This window comes from Hipposideros armiger, unplaced genomic scaffold (genome assembly GCF_001890085.2).
Source record: "Hipposideros armiger isolate ML-2016 unplaced genomic scaffold, ASM189008v1 scaffold_168, whole genome shotgun sequence".
Taxonomy (NCBI): domain Eukaryota; kingdom Metazoa; phylum Chordata; class Mammalia; order Chiroptera; family Hipposideridae; genus Hipposideros; species Hipposideros armiger.
The window spans coordinates 1-16,049 of NW_017731518.1; the positions used below are offsets into that span (position 1 = coordinate 1).

The following is a 16,049-nucleotide window of genomic DNA, read 5'->3' on the forward strand; positions in this document are numbered from 1 at the left end:
ATTAATATATCAAAGTAATTGACAAGGACACCTCTAGGTCCTGGAGGCAATGGAGGCTGCCTAAAGTAGTTAAGTAGACTCATTTGCAGTTAATAAATTAGATAAAAATAACTTTTTAAAGATCTGAAAGAGAATAAAAGCAGGCAGAAACCACAGGAAAATTTACTCAGCAGCTGGTAATAATTATGTTTATAGCTTTTTGCCTGACAGTGCCTTTCACCCCTTCAAATCCAGAAGTGCAACATTGCAGTTTTACTGGCCCGAGGTGATGGTAGCAAAACTAAGTTCAAGGTTGTTGGAAGAGAAGCTGGAAATTTGGGGGAGTGAGGGAATTCCTGAAGCAAGGGACACACAGAAGGGATGACATCTAAAATCCAAGTATAAACTCTGCCCTAATTTCTGGCTGACCACTAAACTACATGAACAGGGCCTGCTGAAATAGCAATCAGGAGTCCTTGAAAAACAACTGCACCTGTTGAGAAGTGTGTTTGCTGCCCTTTGATGCAGATATTCCCCCAACAGATGTGCATGTCAGGTAGCAAAAGCTAACACCCTGTGGGTTTAAGACAGCAGAGAACAGAGGCTGGGTTGACAGAGCAGCTTGAAATTTAGAAGGAAAAACTGAGAATCAAGGGAACTGCAAAGGGAGTGAACCCCAAAATCTGAGCAAAAATACTTGCCAAATCTTTGTCTAAATGAAGAGCTAAGCAGAAAGATAAGCTGCTGCACTCTACAAGGTTTGAGTTCAAGCAAGTTTACTTCTCTCTAAATCAAAATCCCAATAATTTTCTTAAGAATATAACAGAACCCAGAGTGTCACTGCATTGGCATTTTTTGATAATGAGTGATAAAGTTTTGTTAACCAAAATCTGACAGAATACAAAGAAGAAATAGATTCAATTATAAGTATAGTTGGAAATTTTACACTTCTTTCTTGATATTTTATATAACAAGCAGACAGATATAGAATTGAATGGTATCTCTACCAACTTGTTCTAATTGATATTTGTAAGACATTCTACCCAATAACAGTAAAACAGACATTTTTTCAAGCATACAAGGAATACTCAGCAAGACAGGTCATATACTAAACTTTGAAACAAGATAGAGAACATTTTAGTGGTTATTAGGGTTAAGGGGTGGTTGGTAGACATGACTACAAAAGGATAAGGCAAGGCATTTGGGGGTGGGAGGTATGGGGAGTGGAACTGTTCTGTATCCTGATTGTCGTTCCTTACACAGATCTATACATTTGTTAAAACTCAGAACTGTATACCAAAAATAAAGGCCATTTACTGTAAGTTAATCTTAACACATCTAGTTATGGGATTGGCCTTCAAATGGCCAATCTGTTCAACAACTCATTGTAATTCAGGGGATGGGAGAGATGTGCAGATTGGCTTAGTCTAGTCCATGTGCTCCACCCTGGATGCTGGGATGCGGGGGTTAAGGGAGAGGTAACTTCATAGGCGCCACATGGCCTAAGAGAGGGCAAGAAGCAGATCCTCAGATGAAAACCAGGGTTATCCCAAGTAGTGGGCTGATCTTACAGTAGGTGCTTTACCTGTAGATCACACTCTCTCCTGTGATGTCTTCTGAGAGTAGCAGCTGAGAGCCTGGGGTATTCATTGGACTCCCTTCTTCTTGGCAGGTAGGTGTTGAACTTCAGTTTCTTGATACTGAAAATTGCTTTGCTTTTCAACATTTTCTTCTTAGGTTTATAGCCTTAATCCCATGTACCTTAAGAATCAGCAAATAACTCAAACTGAAAACCGGTGTCATGAACTAGGTGCATCTACCTTATCTTTAAAATCTTGGCTCCTCAAGTCCTGGCCACTCAAACTCCAATTGTTCTTTCTACCCCCATGAGATTGCTGAAAACTGCTGGTTTCTTTGCCTTTTGGTATCTACTTTCTACCTGGCTTTTCAGCTTCTCTCCCCAAACCAAGCATTGATAAATGCCAAATTGGAGTGCAGAATGCAAAATGTTGGATTCAATTCAACATTTGAATTGTTGGATTTAATTCAAGTGAGCTTCTTTTTCCTCCAAGACCTATCAAGTCTTGACTGCTGCATAAGCTTTCTGATGCCTTCAGATAGGCTAAAAATTTTGTATCTAGATGTACTAACTATTCCTGATGAGTGTTGTTCTGCTGAAAAGGACTATTATAGCTGAAAAGGAAGTCTCTTTTTATGTTTTTAATGGCTGTATGATCTGTACTAATGTCCGCTTCTCTGTTCTTGATATTTGTTATTTCTGCTTTCTCTATTTTTTCTTTATCAATCTCCTCAGAAGATTATCCATTTTGTTTTCAAAGAACCAACTTTTAGTTTTGTTGATCCTGTTTATTGTATGTATGTAAGGAGATGCCAAGATGAGATTAGACATGGTAGGGATTTACTAGGGGAAATAGCTGTGAGAGGAAAGGCAGAGGGAGCCAGGGAAGGCTAAGACACCCATCAGGCTGCAATTCAGGTCTTATCCTTTGTGAAGGAGAGAAGGAAGGAAAGTAAGCTAGGGAAGAGTATTAGACTGCTATGAAATTCAAAGAAAATCTGGTAGACCAATAGAGAGTCACCTCATCAGCTGTGATCTGCATCTCCCAGGAGTGACCCACCTTAGTATACCTGCCCCTCCCAGTCATTGGCTGGGAGTAACCCATGGGAGGCATGGGCTCAATGTGCATGTGCAGATCAATTTTGGAGTACAACAGCTGACCCCATCGGTTAGTCATGCTTCCTGCAATTCAAGATCTGTCAGTGGATATGCCCAAGGTTGTCATCTGCTGTAATTTTGGGTCACAGGAAAGCAGTTATACCAATGGAAACAAGATCCAAAAGGAATGCCTGGTCCAAAAGCTGGAAGGCTCTCTGCAAATGGAAGATAAATAGGAAAAACTGAAAAAAGTTTATTTCAGGCCCCAAACTTTCACCTCAGATTAGGATAACTTGCTTTCAACTTTGCTTCTTTGGCTTTATCTAGACTAGGCATTTTTCTCATTTCCTTCGTCTCAGCAAAGATGTCTTGGGAATGTCTACAGACACAGTGCTCCCTCATACACCAGACACTGGAAAAGGCAAATAACATACCATCTCCTCCAGCAACTTTCCATCATTATTTCGAAGTGCATTTTATAATTTCCAAAGAAGTGGTGATGACACCAATTATCTTTTTGTTGTTGATTTCCAGCTTAGTTCCACTGTAGCCAGAGCCATACTCTATGATTTCAATTCTTTACAGGCTAGCACATGGTGAATTTTTGAAAACATCTTGTATGCATTCAAAAAGAATATGTACTTATTAGTTGTGTTCTTCTGTACTTGTTAATTAGGTCAAGTGCATTAATCATCTCATTTAAATATTCTATATCATTGCTAATATTTTGTCTGCTTCTATCAGTTATTAAGAGAGGTATGTTAAAACCTTCAAGTACGCTTGCAGGTTTGTCTATTTTTCCTTGAAGTTCTGATAATTTTTGCTTTATAAAATTTGAGACTATGTTATTAAGGGTATTCAAATTTAAAATTTGTATACCTTCCTGTCAGATTAACTTTTTTTTTTTTTTTTGGTTAGCATTTGGGTGGTTTCTAAAGAATCGCTTTCTGAATCTTTACATTTACATGTATCCCCCTAGTAAGAGTTTTGTTTTTTAAGCAATCTGACAATCTTTGCCTTTTAATTAAAGCAGTTAGAAATGGTTGAACTAGGGTGTTTTTCTTTAGTTTAAATAAATAAAATTAAAAAAAATATATTTTATGAAGGCTGATGATAATCCCCAGGGTTGCTAAGAAAAAGATTACTTTCTGTATCCCACTTTCTAGGTGCCATCTGGTGATATACATATGTATTTAAACTGCTCCCTCTGGTTCAGAAACCATAACTCCAGGCCCACATCCTAAAGACCTGACTGGATCCTTTAGTGAGAATGAAGACTGAGGTTATTTGCTGAAGGTTGCTCAGGAGGGAGGCTAGGAACAACCTAATGTCTGGCAGCAGGAATAGGTTAAATAAATGACATATGAGTATATGACTCTCCATGGAGTGTAGGGCAGGTGCTAAGAATGAGGGTACAGAACTTCATATGCAAATTAAAAAAAAATAAAGTATCTAGTCCATTTTCACTTACTGCAATTACTGGTATATTTAAGCTTAAATCTAACATGTTACTTATTTCCTTCTATTTTTTCCACCTATTCCATATTCCTCTTTCTCTTCTTTTGAATTGATTTTTTAAATTGTCCTATTATCTTGATAGTTTTACATTCTATTAACTTGGTAGTTATACATTGTATTACTATTCTTTTAGTGATTATACTAGATTATAATATGCATCCTTAGCTTATTAAAGTATAACATAAATTAGTACTTTTATTATTTCTAAGGCAATGCAGTAGCCTTAGAACACTTTCACTCCACCTTCTCTCCCTGAAAATCATATGCTATTGTTGTCATGTATTTTTTATTAGTTTTAAATGTACAAAGCAACATAATAGACATTTAAGCCCCACATAAAGTGATAACCCACCTCTCAAGCTACTATCCCTCTGACATCTTATGTAGCTGTTACAATACCATAGACTATCTTCCCTATGTTGTACTCCACATCCCATGACTATATATACCTTTATATTTAGTTATAGCTGACATTCAATATTATTCTACTTCAGCTTCGGGCGTATAGTGCAGTGGTCAGGCATCTGCACAGTCTATGACATGATCCCCCTGATAAGTCCAGTGCCCACCCAGCACCCTACATGATCTTTACAACAATGTTGACCACATTCCCATTCCCCACACTGTATTAACTACCAGTTTGTACTTCCCAATGCCTCCACCCTTCTCACCCTGTCCCCAACCCCACTCCCATCTATTACCCTGATAGACCTAATACCTATCTGGCACCATACCTAGTTATTACAATATTATTGAGTATATTCCTTATGCTATACTCCACATCCCCAAGACTACTGTATAACAACCAATTTGTACTTCTTAATCCCTTCCCCTTTCACCCATCCTTAACCTCCCTCCCATCTTAAAGAAGTCCCTCTAAGATTCCTTGTAATACTGGTTTGATGGTGATAAACTCCTTCAGCTTTTTCTTGTCTGGGAAGCTCCTTATCTGTCCTTCAATTCCAAAATAACAGACTTGCTGGGTAGAGCAATCTTGGTTGTATGTCGTTGCTTTTCATCACTTGGAATATTTCCTACCACTCCCTTCTTGCCTGCAAAGTCTCTGTTGAGGAATCAGCTAACAGTCTTATGGGAGCTCCCTTGTAGGTAACTAACTGCTTTTCTCTCGCTGCTTTTAAGATTCTTTGTCTCTATTTAACCTTTGGCATTTTAATTATGATGTGTCTTGGTGTTGCCCTCTTTGGGTTTATCTTGTGCCTCTTTGGGACTCTATGTGCCTCTTGGGCTTGAATGTCTATTTCCTTCACCAGGCTAGGGAAGTTTTCTGTCATTATTTTTTCTTCAAATAGGTTTTCAATTCCTTGCTCTCTCTCTTCTCCTTCTGGTACCCCTATAATGCAAATGTTGGTATGCTTAATATTATCCTGGAGGATTATCCTGGAGGCCCCTTAAACTCTCCTCAATTTTTTGGATTCTTTTTTCTTTTTGCTGTTCTCTTGGGTGTTTTCTGCTACTTATCTTCTACGTCACTGGTTGGGTCCTCTGCTTCATCTAATCTATGTTGGTTCCCTGTAATATATTCTTCATTTCCGTTATTGTTTCCTTTATTTCTGACTGGTTCTTTTTTATGGTTTCCATCTCCATTTGTATGCTTCCTATCTCTGTTGAAGTTCTCCCTGAGATCATCGAGCATTCTTATAACCAGTGTTTGGAATTCTGCGTCTGATAGATTGCTTATCTCCATTTTGCTTAGTTTTTTTTTTTTCTGCAGCTTTGTTTTATTCTTTTATTTGGGACATGTTTCTTTGTCTCCCCATTTTGGCTGCCTCCCTGTGTTTGTTTCTATGTATTAGGTAGGGCTGCTATGTCTTCCAGTCTTAGTAGAATGGCCTTAGGTGTGCTGTGGGGTTCAGTGGCACAGTCTTTCTGGTTACCTGAGCCATGCACTCCAGATGTGTCCCTTGTGTGGGTTGTGTGTACCCTCCTCTTGTAGTTGAACGTTGGTTGATAACTGCACATCAATGTGAGGGACTGACCCTTGGGCTCACTGGTTGTGAGGACTGGCCTTGACTACACTGGAAGAGCTATTGTGCAGGGGCTGATCCTACAGAGCAGAATCTGCCTCAGCAGGACTCTGGTGTCTGCCCAATCCGCCCCTTGGGTGTGTCGTACTTGGAGGCAGCTAGGTAATGCTCCAGCTTGTTTTGAAGCTGGCCACTGGGGGCGCCCGCCCCAGGACCACCTTGGAGGGGATCCACTGTAGGTCAATTCAGCCACAGCCCGTGCCCCACCAGGGACCACCCAGTGGGAGCCAGAAAGAAATCCACAGATAGCTGCCACCCGTGCTGTGCTTGGAAGCGCCTTGAGAGGCCAAGCCACCAACCAAGGCTCACTGCCACTAGTGCTGGCTTAGAGGCAGTTGCTGCTTGTCTGGGTTCCACAAATCTTTGAGAATCTAGTAAAGTCTGCAGCTTGAGCAAAGGCAGATGGTCTGCATGAAAAAGCCACTGAAAGCGGCCTGAGTGTGGCCGAAAGTTGGGCGGGGCCAGACCTCAAATCGCCAGGACGTGGCCCACGTACTACGCAGAGACTCAGATATGGCGCCTGCCTGCGTCTGCACGCTGCGAAGGGGGAGGGCTTAGCAAAGAAACAATGGCCTCCACCAGCTCCCCTGTTCAGGAGAAAGCCACTTCTCCATTTCCCATCCCAAGCCAGATAACTCAATTCCCCACCATTTGTCCCAGCCACCTTTTCAGCTGCTGCCCTAGTTCTGGAGCTCAGAGCAAGTGATTCCACTGGTGGGTAAGTCTGTGCGCAGTCCCTTTCAGAGGAGCACCTGTGAATGCAGCTGCCCTCAGCCTCAGTCACAATCTGTGCTGGTTTTCACAACCAAAAATTATGGCGGCTTCTCTCCCTGGCACCGGAACCCTGGGCTGGAGTGGGGCTGGGATCTCTCAGCCTTCTAGGGGAGCGGGAGGGACCCCCACAGCCAAAATAGCCCTCCCGATCTTTAATGGTCACACGCGGGTGTGAAACGCGGGTGTCGTTCCGCGTCTCTGACTTTCCTACCAGTCTGGAGGTGGCTTCTTCTGCACATCCTTAGTTAAAAGGCTTCAGTTCAGCTTGATTTTAGGCAATTTTCAACTGCCTAAAACAACCTAATAGTTGTTTTGTCAATTATTTGTAATTTTGATGTGGTTGTGAGAGAAGGTAAACAGCGTTTACCTTCTGCGTGCGCCATCTTGGTTGTCTCTCTGTTGTCATGTATTTTAATTGTATGTATTTAGAAACTCCATAAAACATTACTAGAATTGTTTTCGACAATTAATATTAACTTATATTTGCACTCATATTTACCCTTTCAATTGCTCTTCATTCCTTCATTTCTGAACTTCCATCTGTGATTATCTTTCTGCCTAATGAACATTCCATTCTTCCAAGCCCTCCAAACATATCCAACTATTTTTATCGTTGTTCATGTATTTTCATACATGTATATATATCTCATATGTATAGATATCGACCTGTATATATATTCACAAGGTATTATTATTATTATTATTATTCATACAGCCAATGTTCACTTAAATCTACTCATACATTTGCCTTTTTGTTTTTGATTGTCATTCTTCCTGCATTTCTAGGCTCCCATGGGGGTCATTTTCCTCCTACTTGATAGATGCTTTGTAATACGTATTTCCTTAATTGTGTGTCTGCTGATGACAAATTCTTTCAAGTTTTTGTTTCTAAAAATGACTATTTCATCTCCATTTTTGCCGTTATCTAGATTAGCAGAGCTTTTTTTGTTTGTCAGGCTCTCTAATTGTATCTGGTCTAATCTCCAATTATCAAGAGAACTATACTTTTGGTTCTTACAGAAGAAAATCTTAGGCATCACAAATATTTCATTATATTTGGGTGAACAGATACTCATTTTATAATATTAGGAGTTAGACTATGTAATTATGAAACCCCCACTCAGGAAAAAACATACTCCTTGCCACCCCTCACGGTTTATACAGATCAGAACAAATAAAATGAATTTCAATATATGGAAGTTTAAAAGAAGCAAGAAGTCACAAAATGCATTCAGGGAAACAGGTTGAATTGGTGAGGGGCAGTTCCCAAAGCAAAACCCTGGATGTTTGCTGCAATTCTCCAAGCTTTAAGAATGGTTCTTTTTCTCTCCCTCTTACCTTTTTAAACACATTCATTCATTCTCTCTTTCAACAAGTATTTTTTAAGCTCTGCTTAGTGACTGATATCGAAATCCTTATAAATCAGACATAGATTCAGCCCGCAAAGAGCTCCCATTAGAGAAGATGACAGGTACATAAATACCAGTAACAGATTGAGACATCATAAGAGATGTGTAGACAAAAATCCTTCCAGTTATAAGGAGTGAAAGATGACTTTGGGAGAGTAAGGAGGTTAGAGAGGGAAAAAAATCAGGAAAAATGCCTCCAGGAGGCAGCATTTGAGCCATCCTTTTAAGAAGAGAAGGAATTTGGTCATGCTGAGATGGTGACAAGTGACAAGTGACAAACTTTTCAGGGAAGCGTTGCCTAGGAAGGAATCCACAATTACTACAGTTAGTCTGAATTAATGTGCAAAAGAGCTGCAAAAAATAAGAGTAATACCAAACTGAAGATGGCCTTGAATGCCAAGCTAAGGAATTCTGTTTGAGAAAAGTGCTCAGCTAAAGCATGTTGGCATGTTTCTTCTAGAGAGGTGAAGATAAAGGATATCTCTCTATCTAATCTATCATCTGCCATCTGTTGGGTACCAGCTCTGTGCCAGGCCCTTTGCCAAGTGCTTTATACACAGTCCCTCATGAAATCCTCTTATCAGCCTACGAGATAGGTATCAGGGTCCTTACATAGCGAAGGTGCCCTCACTCCTTGCATTTCTTAGCTCAATGCACACTGGCACGCTCTTGCCGTCTCACGACTGTGTTAGGGACGTGACTTGGAGTGTCAGGTTGACTATTAAGGCACATCCCTATGTGCCTCAGTGTCTGAGTAACTGGTAGAAGGTCCCACAGCCAGTAAATACCTGGACCAGGATTGGAACCAAGACAGCCGCCAGGAGAGATCCTTTCCGCTGGGCAGGAGCGCAGCAACTGGTCTGAGGCCAGCGGCTCCCGGCGGCCGGCGTACGCCCCGCCCAGTCGCTCGGGATTGGCCGCGAGCCCTTGCCAGCTGGAGGGGGGCGGAGCCGTGCCAGCTGAGCGGGCGTGGTAATGGGCCTGGTCTTGTCTTATCAGACAGCAGTGAGCGCGGCCGCCTGGGGCTTGGAGGCTGCAGGCCGCGTCCAGGCAGAACTGCCCGCTTGACTCCGGTGCCGCCGTGCCGCCCGCGCGAGCGCTCCTATCCACAATGCTGCGGCGAGGCTGCCAGGCAGTCCGGCGCTTCTCCACCAGCCGGGTGAGTCCCTCAATGGCCAGCGTCCCTGCTCTCCCTCGGGGCTGGTTTCCAGACCCTGGGGCTGGAGGGCCGGGCGGCGGGGCTGGGGATGGGGCAGCGATGTTTACACAGCTAAAGCCAAGTTTTTAAAATTGGGAGACTGCCAAGAAGGGTCCGGGGAGGGTCCTGGATGGGGCTTGTCAAGCGAGCCATTGTCTTCTTCGGGGGAAAAGGTCCAGGGATGTGGCTTTTGAACATCTAAAGTCTGGCTGGGTGGGAACTTGGCAAGGGGGACAGAAAGTAGGCTTCCTTTCCTGTTTCGTTTCAATCGTGAGATCCCTGGGTAACCAGTTGGAGCCAAGGTACAGGACCAAGATCGTCTCCTGGAGGAGAGTAGTATCAAGTCACTCGGGTCCTCCTCAGCGGCCTGAGAGGTTGTGAGCGCTTTCGATTGGCATGCAAGGCTCATTCATAGAGTGGTACTCAGAGCGGGTGGCTGCAAACTCATTATTCCTGAACCGCAGGCGGCAAGATTTCTAGGATTTACCAGGCGCTCAGGCGCAGAAGCAGCCACTCAGGAAGAATTCAAAGACTGTAGGGCAAGAATGAGCCTTGGCCCAACCCTGTGCCTTGAAATTACATCAGCTCCTCCAGAAATGGAACGAGAGTGGACACGTTGCATGTGACGCTGCCTTCAGCACTTCAGGAGCCTCAGGAGAGATGCCTCTGTGTCTAAGCAGACTCCAAGCAGTTTAGGGAAGGGGGAAAAAAAAATCCATCCCATGTACATTATTTCTTTCTGGGAAGTACATGTTTGCTATGTTATAAAAGAGCTTGCTTTTGACTCATCTTCTCTGACAGAGCCATAAAGGCATGTGTAAAAAACGTGGAGGCAGGGAGATGTCTTGAGTAGCACCAGAACTGGCCCAAAGTGACATACATGGAAAAACTTTTGTCTCCCAGAAAACCCCAAATTATGAGAATTCACTTTACCCCGTGCAATCAGTTCTGATGATTTTGAGATTATTCACCTTTTTTAAAATGAGGAAAAAGAGACCTGCTCTCCTAAGCAGTACAGCGGACTACTGCTTAGCTTCCTCCCACCACGTGGCACACGGGAATCTGGATTGGATGGCACAGAGAGCAAGAGACTTGTGCCAGCCTCTTTTATTGGCCTCCCCTGTCAGCAGCTTCCATTGAATTGTCTTTTTTTGGAGAGCAGAAGGGAGTCTCGAAGAATGAAAAGATTATAATAGTGTGGTTTACATAAGATTTCAATAGTACAAGGTGGATGTCCCTGGTAGCAAATGGCATAAACAAAAATACGTATGTTGGGAGGCTCCAGGTATGGCGACGGGTCAGGGGCCTGAATCTGATTATACACAGGAATGCACGTGGAAGAGCAGTTACATGTGGCTGGGAAGAAAGCAGGTGCACTCCTGAGGACAGGGACCACCTCTGCTTTGTGCCCTTAGTGTAGGGGTTCCAAAGAAAAATGTCCAAAAAGGGTAAGCAGGTAAGACAAATGAGGGATTGCCCAGAGTAAAGGGGGCACCCAACGCTCAGCTCTAGCTGACTGTTGCTATATGGGAGTGTGGACCAGGATTGACAAACCTCCTGATTTTTAAAGAGAAGTAAGAAATTCAGCCTGCTAATGTGAATCTTCCTAATTATTTTACAAAATCAGGTGATATATATGAAATACCTGGCACATACCAGGGTCTCGTTAAACTGTTTGCTGTTATTTCTACCCCCTCTTTCTGATCCATACTCCTCGTACAGCAGAGATTCTCAGACTTTGTGTGCCTGTGAGTCAATGGAGAGGTTAAAAATGCAGCTTTCTGGGTCTGGTAGATCTGGAGTGGGGTCCAGGAATCCACATTTTTTCCTTTTTAAATTAGTTTCAGGTGTACAAAACAACATAGTAATTGGACATTTATATGCCTCACAAAGCGATAACCCAATAGGTCTGTTACCCATCTGACACTGCACATAGTTGTTACAGTATTATTGGCGACATTACCCATGCTGTACTTTATATCCTCGTGACTATTTTTTAAAAATTATAGTTGACATTCAATATTATTTTATATTAGTTTCAGGTGTACAGCATAGTGGTTAGACATTTATATAATTTATAAAGTGATCCTTGGTAAGTCTAGTAACCATCTAACACTCTACATAGCTTTTACAATATTATTGACTATATTCCCCATACTGTAATTTACATCCCCGTGACTTTTGTAAAGACCAATTTGTACTTCTTAATCCCTTCACCTTTCTCACCCATCTCCTCAACCCACCTCCCGTATAGTAACCATCAGTTTGTTCTCTGTATCTATAAGTCTGTCTGTTTCTGTTTTTTTTTTGTTCATTTTGTTCTTTCGATTCTACGTACAAGTGACATCGCATGGTATTTATGTTTCTCAGTCTGACTTATTTCACTTAGCATAATACCCTGAAGCTCCATCTATGTTGTTGCAAATGGTAAGATTTCATTCTTTTTTATGGCAGAATAATATTCCATTGTATATATGTAACACAATTTCTTTATCCAGTCATCCACTGATGGGCATTGTGGTTGCTTCCATATCTTGGCTATTGTAAATAGCACTGTAGTGAACATAGAGGTGCATAACTCTTTTCAAATTAGTGTTTTGGATTTCGTTGGATAAATACCCAAGAGTAGAATTGCTGGGTCATAAGGTAGTTCTATTTTTAATTTTTTGAGCAAACTCCATACTGATTTCCATAGTGGCTGAATCAATTTACAGTCCCACCAACAGCGTACAAGGGTTCCCTTTTCTCCACATCCTCGCCAACACTTGTTTGTTGATTTATTGATGATGGACATTCTGACAGGAGTGAGGTGATAGCTCATTGTGGTTTTTATTTGCATTTCTCTGATGATTAGTGACATTGAGCATCTGTTCATATGTCTATTGGCCATCTGTATGTCCTCTTTGGAGAAATGTCTATCCTGGCTGTCAGCCCAATTGTTAATTGGATTGTTTGCTTTTTTGGTGTTGAGTTGTATGAGTTTTTTAAAATAAATTTTGGATATTAACCCCTTATTAGATGTATCACTGACAAATATCTTCTCCCATTCAGTAGGATGTCTTTTCGTTTTATTGATGGTTTCCTTTGCTGTACAAAACCTTTTTAATTTGATATAGTCCTATTTTTTTTGTTTGTTTCCCTTACCCCAGGAGATATGTCAGTGAAAATATTACTAAGAGTAATGTCTGAGAGTTTACTGCCTATGTTTTCTTCTAGGAGTTTTATGGTATCGGGTCTTACACTTAAGTCTTTAATCCATTTTGAGTTTATTCTTGTATATGAAGTAAGAAGGGGGTCCAGTTTCATTTTTTGCATGTATCTGTTCAGTTTTCCCAAAACCATTTGTTGCATAGACTGTCTTTACCCCAATGTATATTCTTGCCTCCTTTGTTATAGATTAAATGACCATATAGGCATGCACTCATTTCTGGGCTCTCTATTCTGTTCCATTGATCTGTGTGTCTGTTTTTATGCCAATACCATGCTGTTTTGATTATGATGAACTTGTAGTATAGTTTGATATCAGGTATCATGGTATCTCCAGCTTTATTCTTCTTTCTCAAGATTGCTGTGGCTATTTGGGGTCTTTTCTAGTTCTATATACATTTTAGGGTTATTTGGCTTAGTTCTGTGAAAAATGCCTTTGGTATTTTGATACGGATTGCATTGAATCTATAGATTGCTTTGGGTAGTATGGACATTTTAACTATATTAATTATTCCTATCCATAAGTATGGTATATGCTTCCATTTATTTGTATCTTCTTTGATTTCTCTCTTCAATGTTTTGTAGTTTTCTGAGTTCATGTCTTTTACTTCCTTGGTTAAATTTATTCCTAGGTTTTGTTTTGTTTTTAATGCAATTGTTGATGGGATTGTTTTCTTAATTTCTCTTTCTGAGAGTTAGTTATTGATGCATAAAAATGCAACCACTTTCTGAATAATAATTTTGTAGCCTGCTACTTTACTAAATTCATTTATTAGTTCTAATACTTTTTGGTGACATCTTCAAGGTTCTCTCTTTACAGTATCATGTCATCTGCAAATAGTGACAGTTTTACTTCTTCCTTTCCAATTTAGATGCTTTTTATTTCTTTTTCTTGTCTGATTACTATGGCTAGGACTTCCAGTACTATGTTGAATAAAAGTGGTGAAATTGGACATCCTTGTCTTGTTCCTGATCTTAAGGAGAATGTTGTTAGCTTTTCCCCATTGAGTTTGATATTAGCTGTGGGTTTTTCATATGTATGGCCTTTATTATGTTGAGATTATGTTGCCTCTATTCCGACTTTGCTGAGAGTTTTTTTATCATAAATGGATGCTGAATGTCATCAAATGCTCTTTCTGCGTATATTCATATGATGATATGATTTTTATTTTTCATTTTGTTTATGTGGTGTATCATATTAATTGATTTGTGGCTGTTGAACCACCATTGCATACCAGGAATAAATCCCACTTGATCGTGGTGTATGATCTTTTTAATGTATTGCTGAATTCAGTTTGCTAATATTTTGTTGAGGATTTTTGCATCTATGTTCATCAGGGATATCGATTTATAGCTTTCTTTTTTGTAATATCTTTGTCTGTTTTTGGAATTAGGGCAATTGTGGCCTTATAGAATGAGGTTGGGAGCCTCCCTTGTGCTTGAATTTTTTGGAATAGTTTGAGAAGAATGGGTGTTAATTCTTTTCTGAATGTTTGGTAAAATTCACCTGTAAAACCATCTGATCCAGAACTTTTGTTTGTTGGGAGCTTGTTGATTACTGATTTGATATCATAAATAGTAATCAGTCTGTTTAGATTTTCTGTTTCTTCTTGATTCAGGCTTGGAAGATTGTATGCGTCTAGGAATTTATTCATTTCTTCCAGATTGTTTAATTTGTTGGCATATAATTGCATGTAGTATTTTCTTAATTTTTTTTTGTATCTCTGTGGTGTCTGTTGTCACTTCTTCTCTTTCATTCCTGATTTTATTTATTTGGGTCCTCTCTTTTTTTCTTGATGAGTCTGGTTAAGGGTTTATAAATTTTCTTTATTATTTCAAAGAACCAGCTCTTGGTTTCATTAATTTTTTTTTAGCCTCTATTTATTTCTACTCTGATCTTTATTATTTCCTTCCTTCTATTCACTTTGGGCTTTGTTTGCTGCTTTTTTGTTTTGTTTTGTTTCCATTTCCCTTAGGTGTAAAGTTAGATTGTTTGAGATTTTTCTTGTTTCTTGAGGTAGGCCTGCATTGTTATGCATTTCCCACTTAGGGCTGCTTTTCCATAGATTTTGGGTCATTGTGTTTTCATTTCCGTTTGTCTCAAGGTATCTTTTGATTTCTTCCTTTGATCTCATTGTTGACCGATTCATTGTTTAGTAGCATGTTATTTAACCTCCATGTGTTGGTGTGTTTTTCAGGTGTTTTTTGTTTTGTTGGGGTATTTTTGGTTTTTTGGGGATTTTTTTTGTAATTCTAATTTCATAACACTGTAGTCAGAGAAGATGCTTGATATGATTTCAATCTTCTTAAATTTGTTTAGGCTTGTTTTGTGGCCTAACATATGGTCTATCTTGGAAAATGTTTCATGTGCACTTGAAAAAAATGTATATTCTGCTTTGGGGTGAAATGTTCTAAAAATATCAATTAAATTCACTGGTCTAATGTGTAATTGAAGGCCATTATTTCCTTTTTGATTTTCTGTCTGAACCGACCCACTGATGTCAATAAGCTGTTAAATTCTCCTGCTATGAATGTATTACTGTTGATCTCTCCCTTTATTTTGGTCAATATTTGCTTTATATATTTAGGTGTTCTTATGTTGGGTGCATAAATGCTTACAAGGGTTATATCCTCTCATTGGATTGATCCCTTTATCATTATGAACTGTGCTTCTTTACCTTTTATTATAGCCTTTGTTTTAAAATCTATTTTGTCTGATATACATATTGCTACCCCCATTTTTTTTTGTTTCCATTTGCATGAAATAATCTTTTCCCACCCCTTTACTTTCAGCCTGTGTGTGTCTTTAGATCTGAAATGGATCTCTTATAGACAGCATATGTGTGGTTCTTGTTTTCTTATCCACTCAGTCTTTTGATTGGAACATTTAATCCATTTACATTTAAAGTGATCGTTGATAGGTACAGAGTTATTGCCATTTTATTTTTTTGCTATTGCCATTTTTTTATTCATATTTATGTTCTCTCCCCCACCCCCTTCTTCTTAAAGAAGTTCCTTTAACATTTCTTGTAATACTGGTTTGGTGGTGATGAACTCCCTTAGCTTTTTCTTGCCTGGAAGCTCTTTATCTGTCCTTCAGTTCTAAATGATAACCTTGCTGTTAGAGTAATCTTGGTTGTAGGTTCTTATTTTTTCATCACTTTGAATATTTCATTCCAATCCCTTCTTGCCTGCAAAGTTTCTGTTGAGAAATCAGCTGACAGTCTTATGAAAGCTTCCTT

At 40.0% G+C, this 16,049-nt stretch overlaps 1 protein-coding gene across 1 annotated transcript in view; it reads left to right on the forward strand.

Annotated features, from left to right (window-relative positions):
- Positions 1–9,409: 9,409 nt before the first annotated feature.
- The window catches only part of ALDH1L2 (aldehyde dehydrogenase 1 family member L2), a 63,516-nt gene continuing 56,876 nt past the window's right edge, over positions 9,410–16,049 (forward strand). Inside the window, exon 1 of the mRNA XM_019651857.1 lies at positions 9,410–9,561. Coding sequence (XP_019507402.1) covers positions 9,514–9,561 — 48 coding nt within the window. The 5' untranslated portion in view covers positions 9,410–9,513. The remainder of the gene's footprint in view (positions 9,562–16,049) is intronic.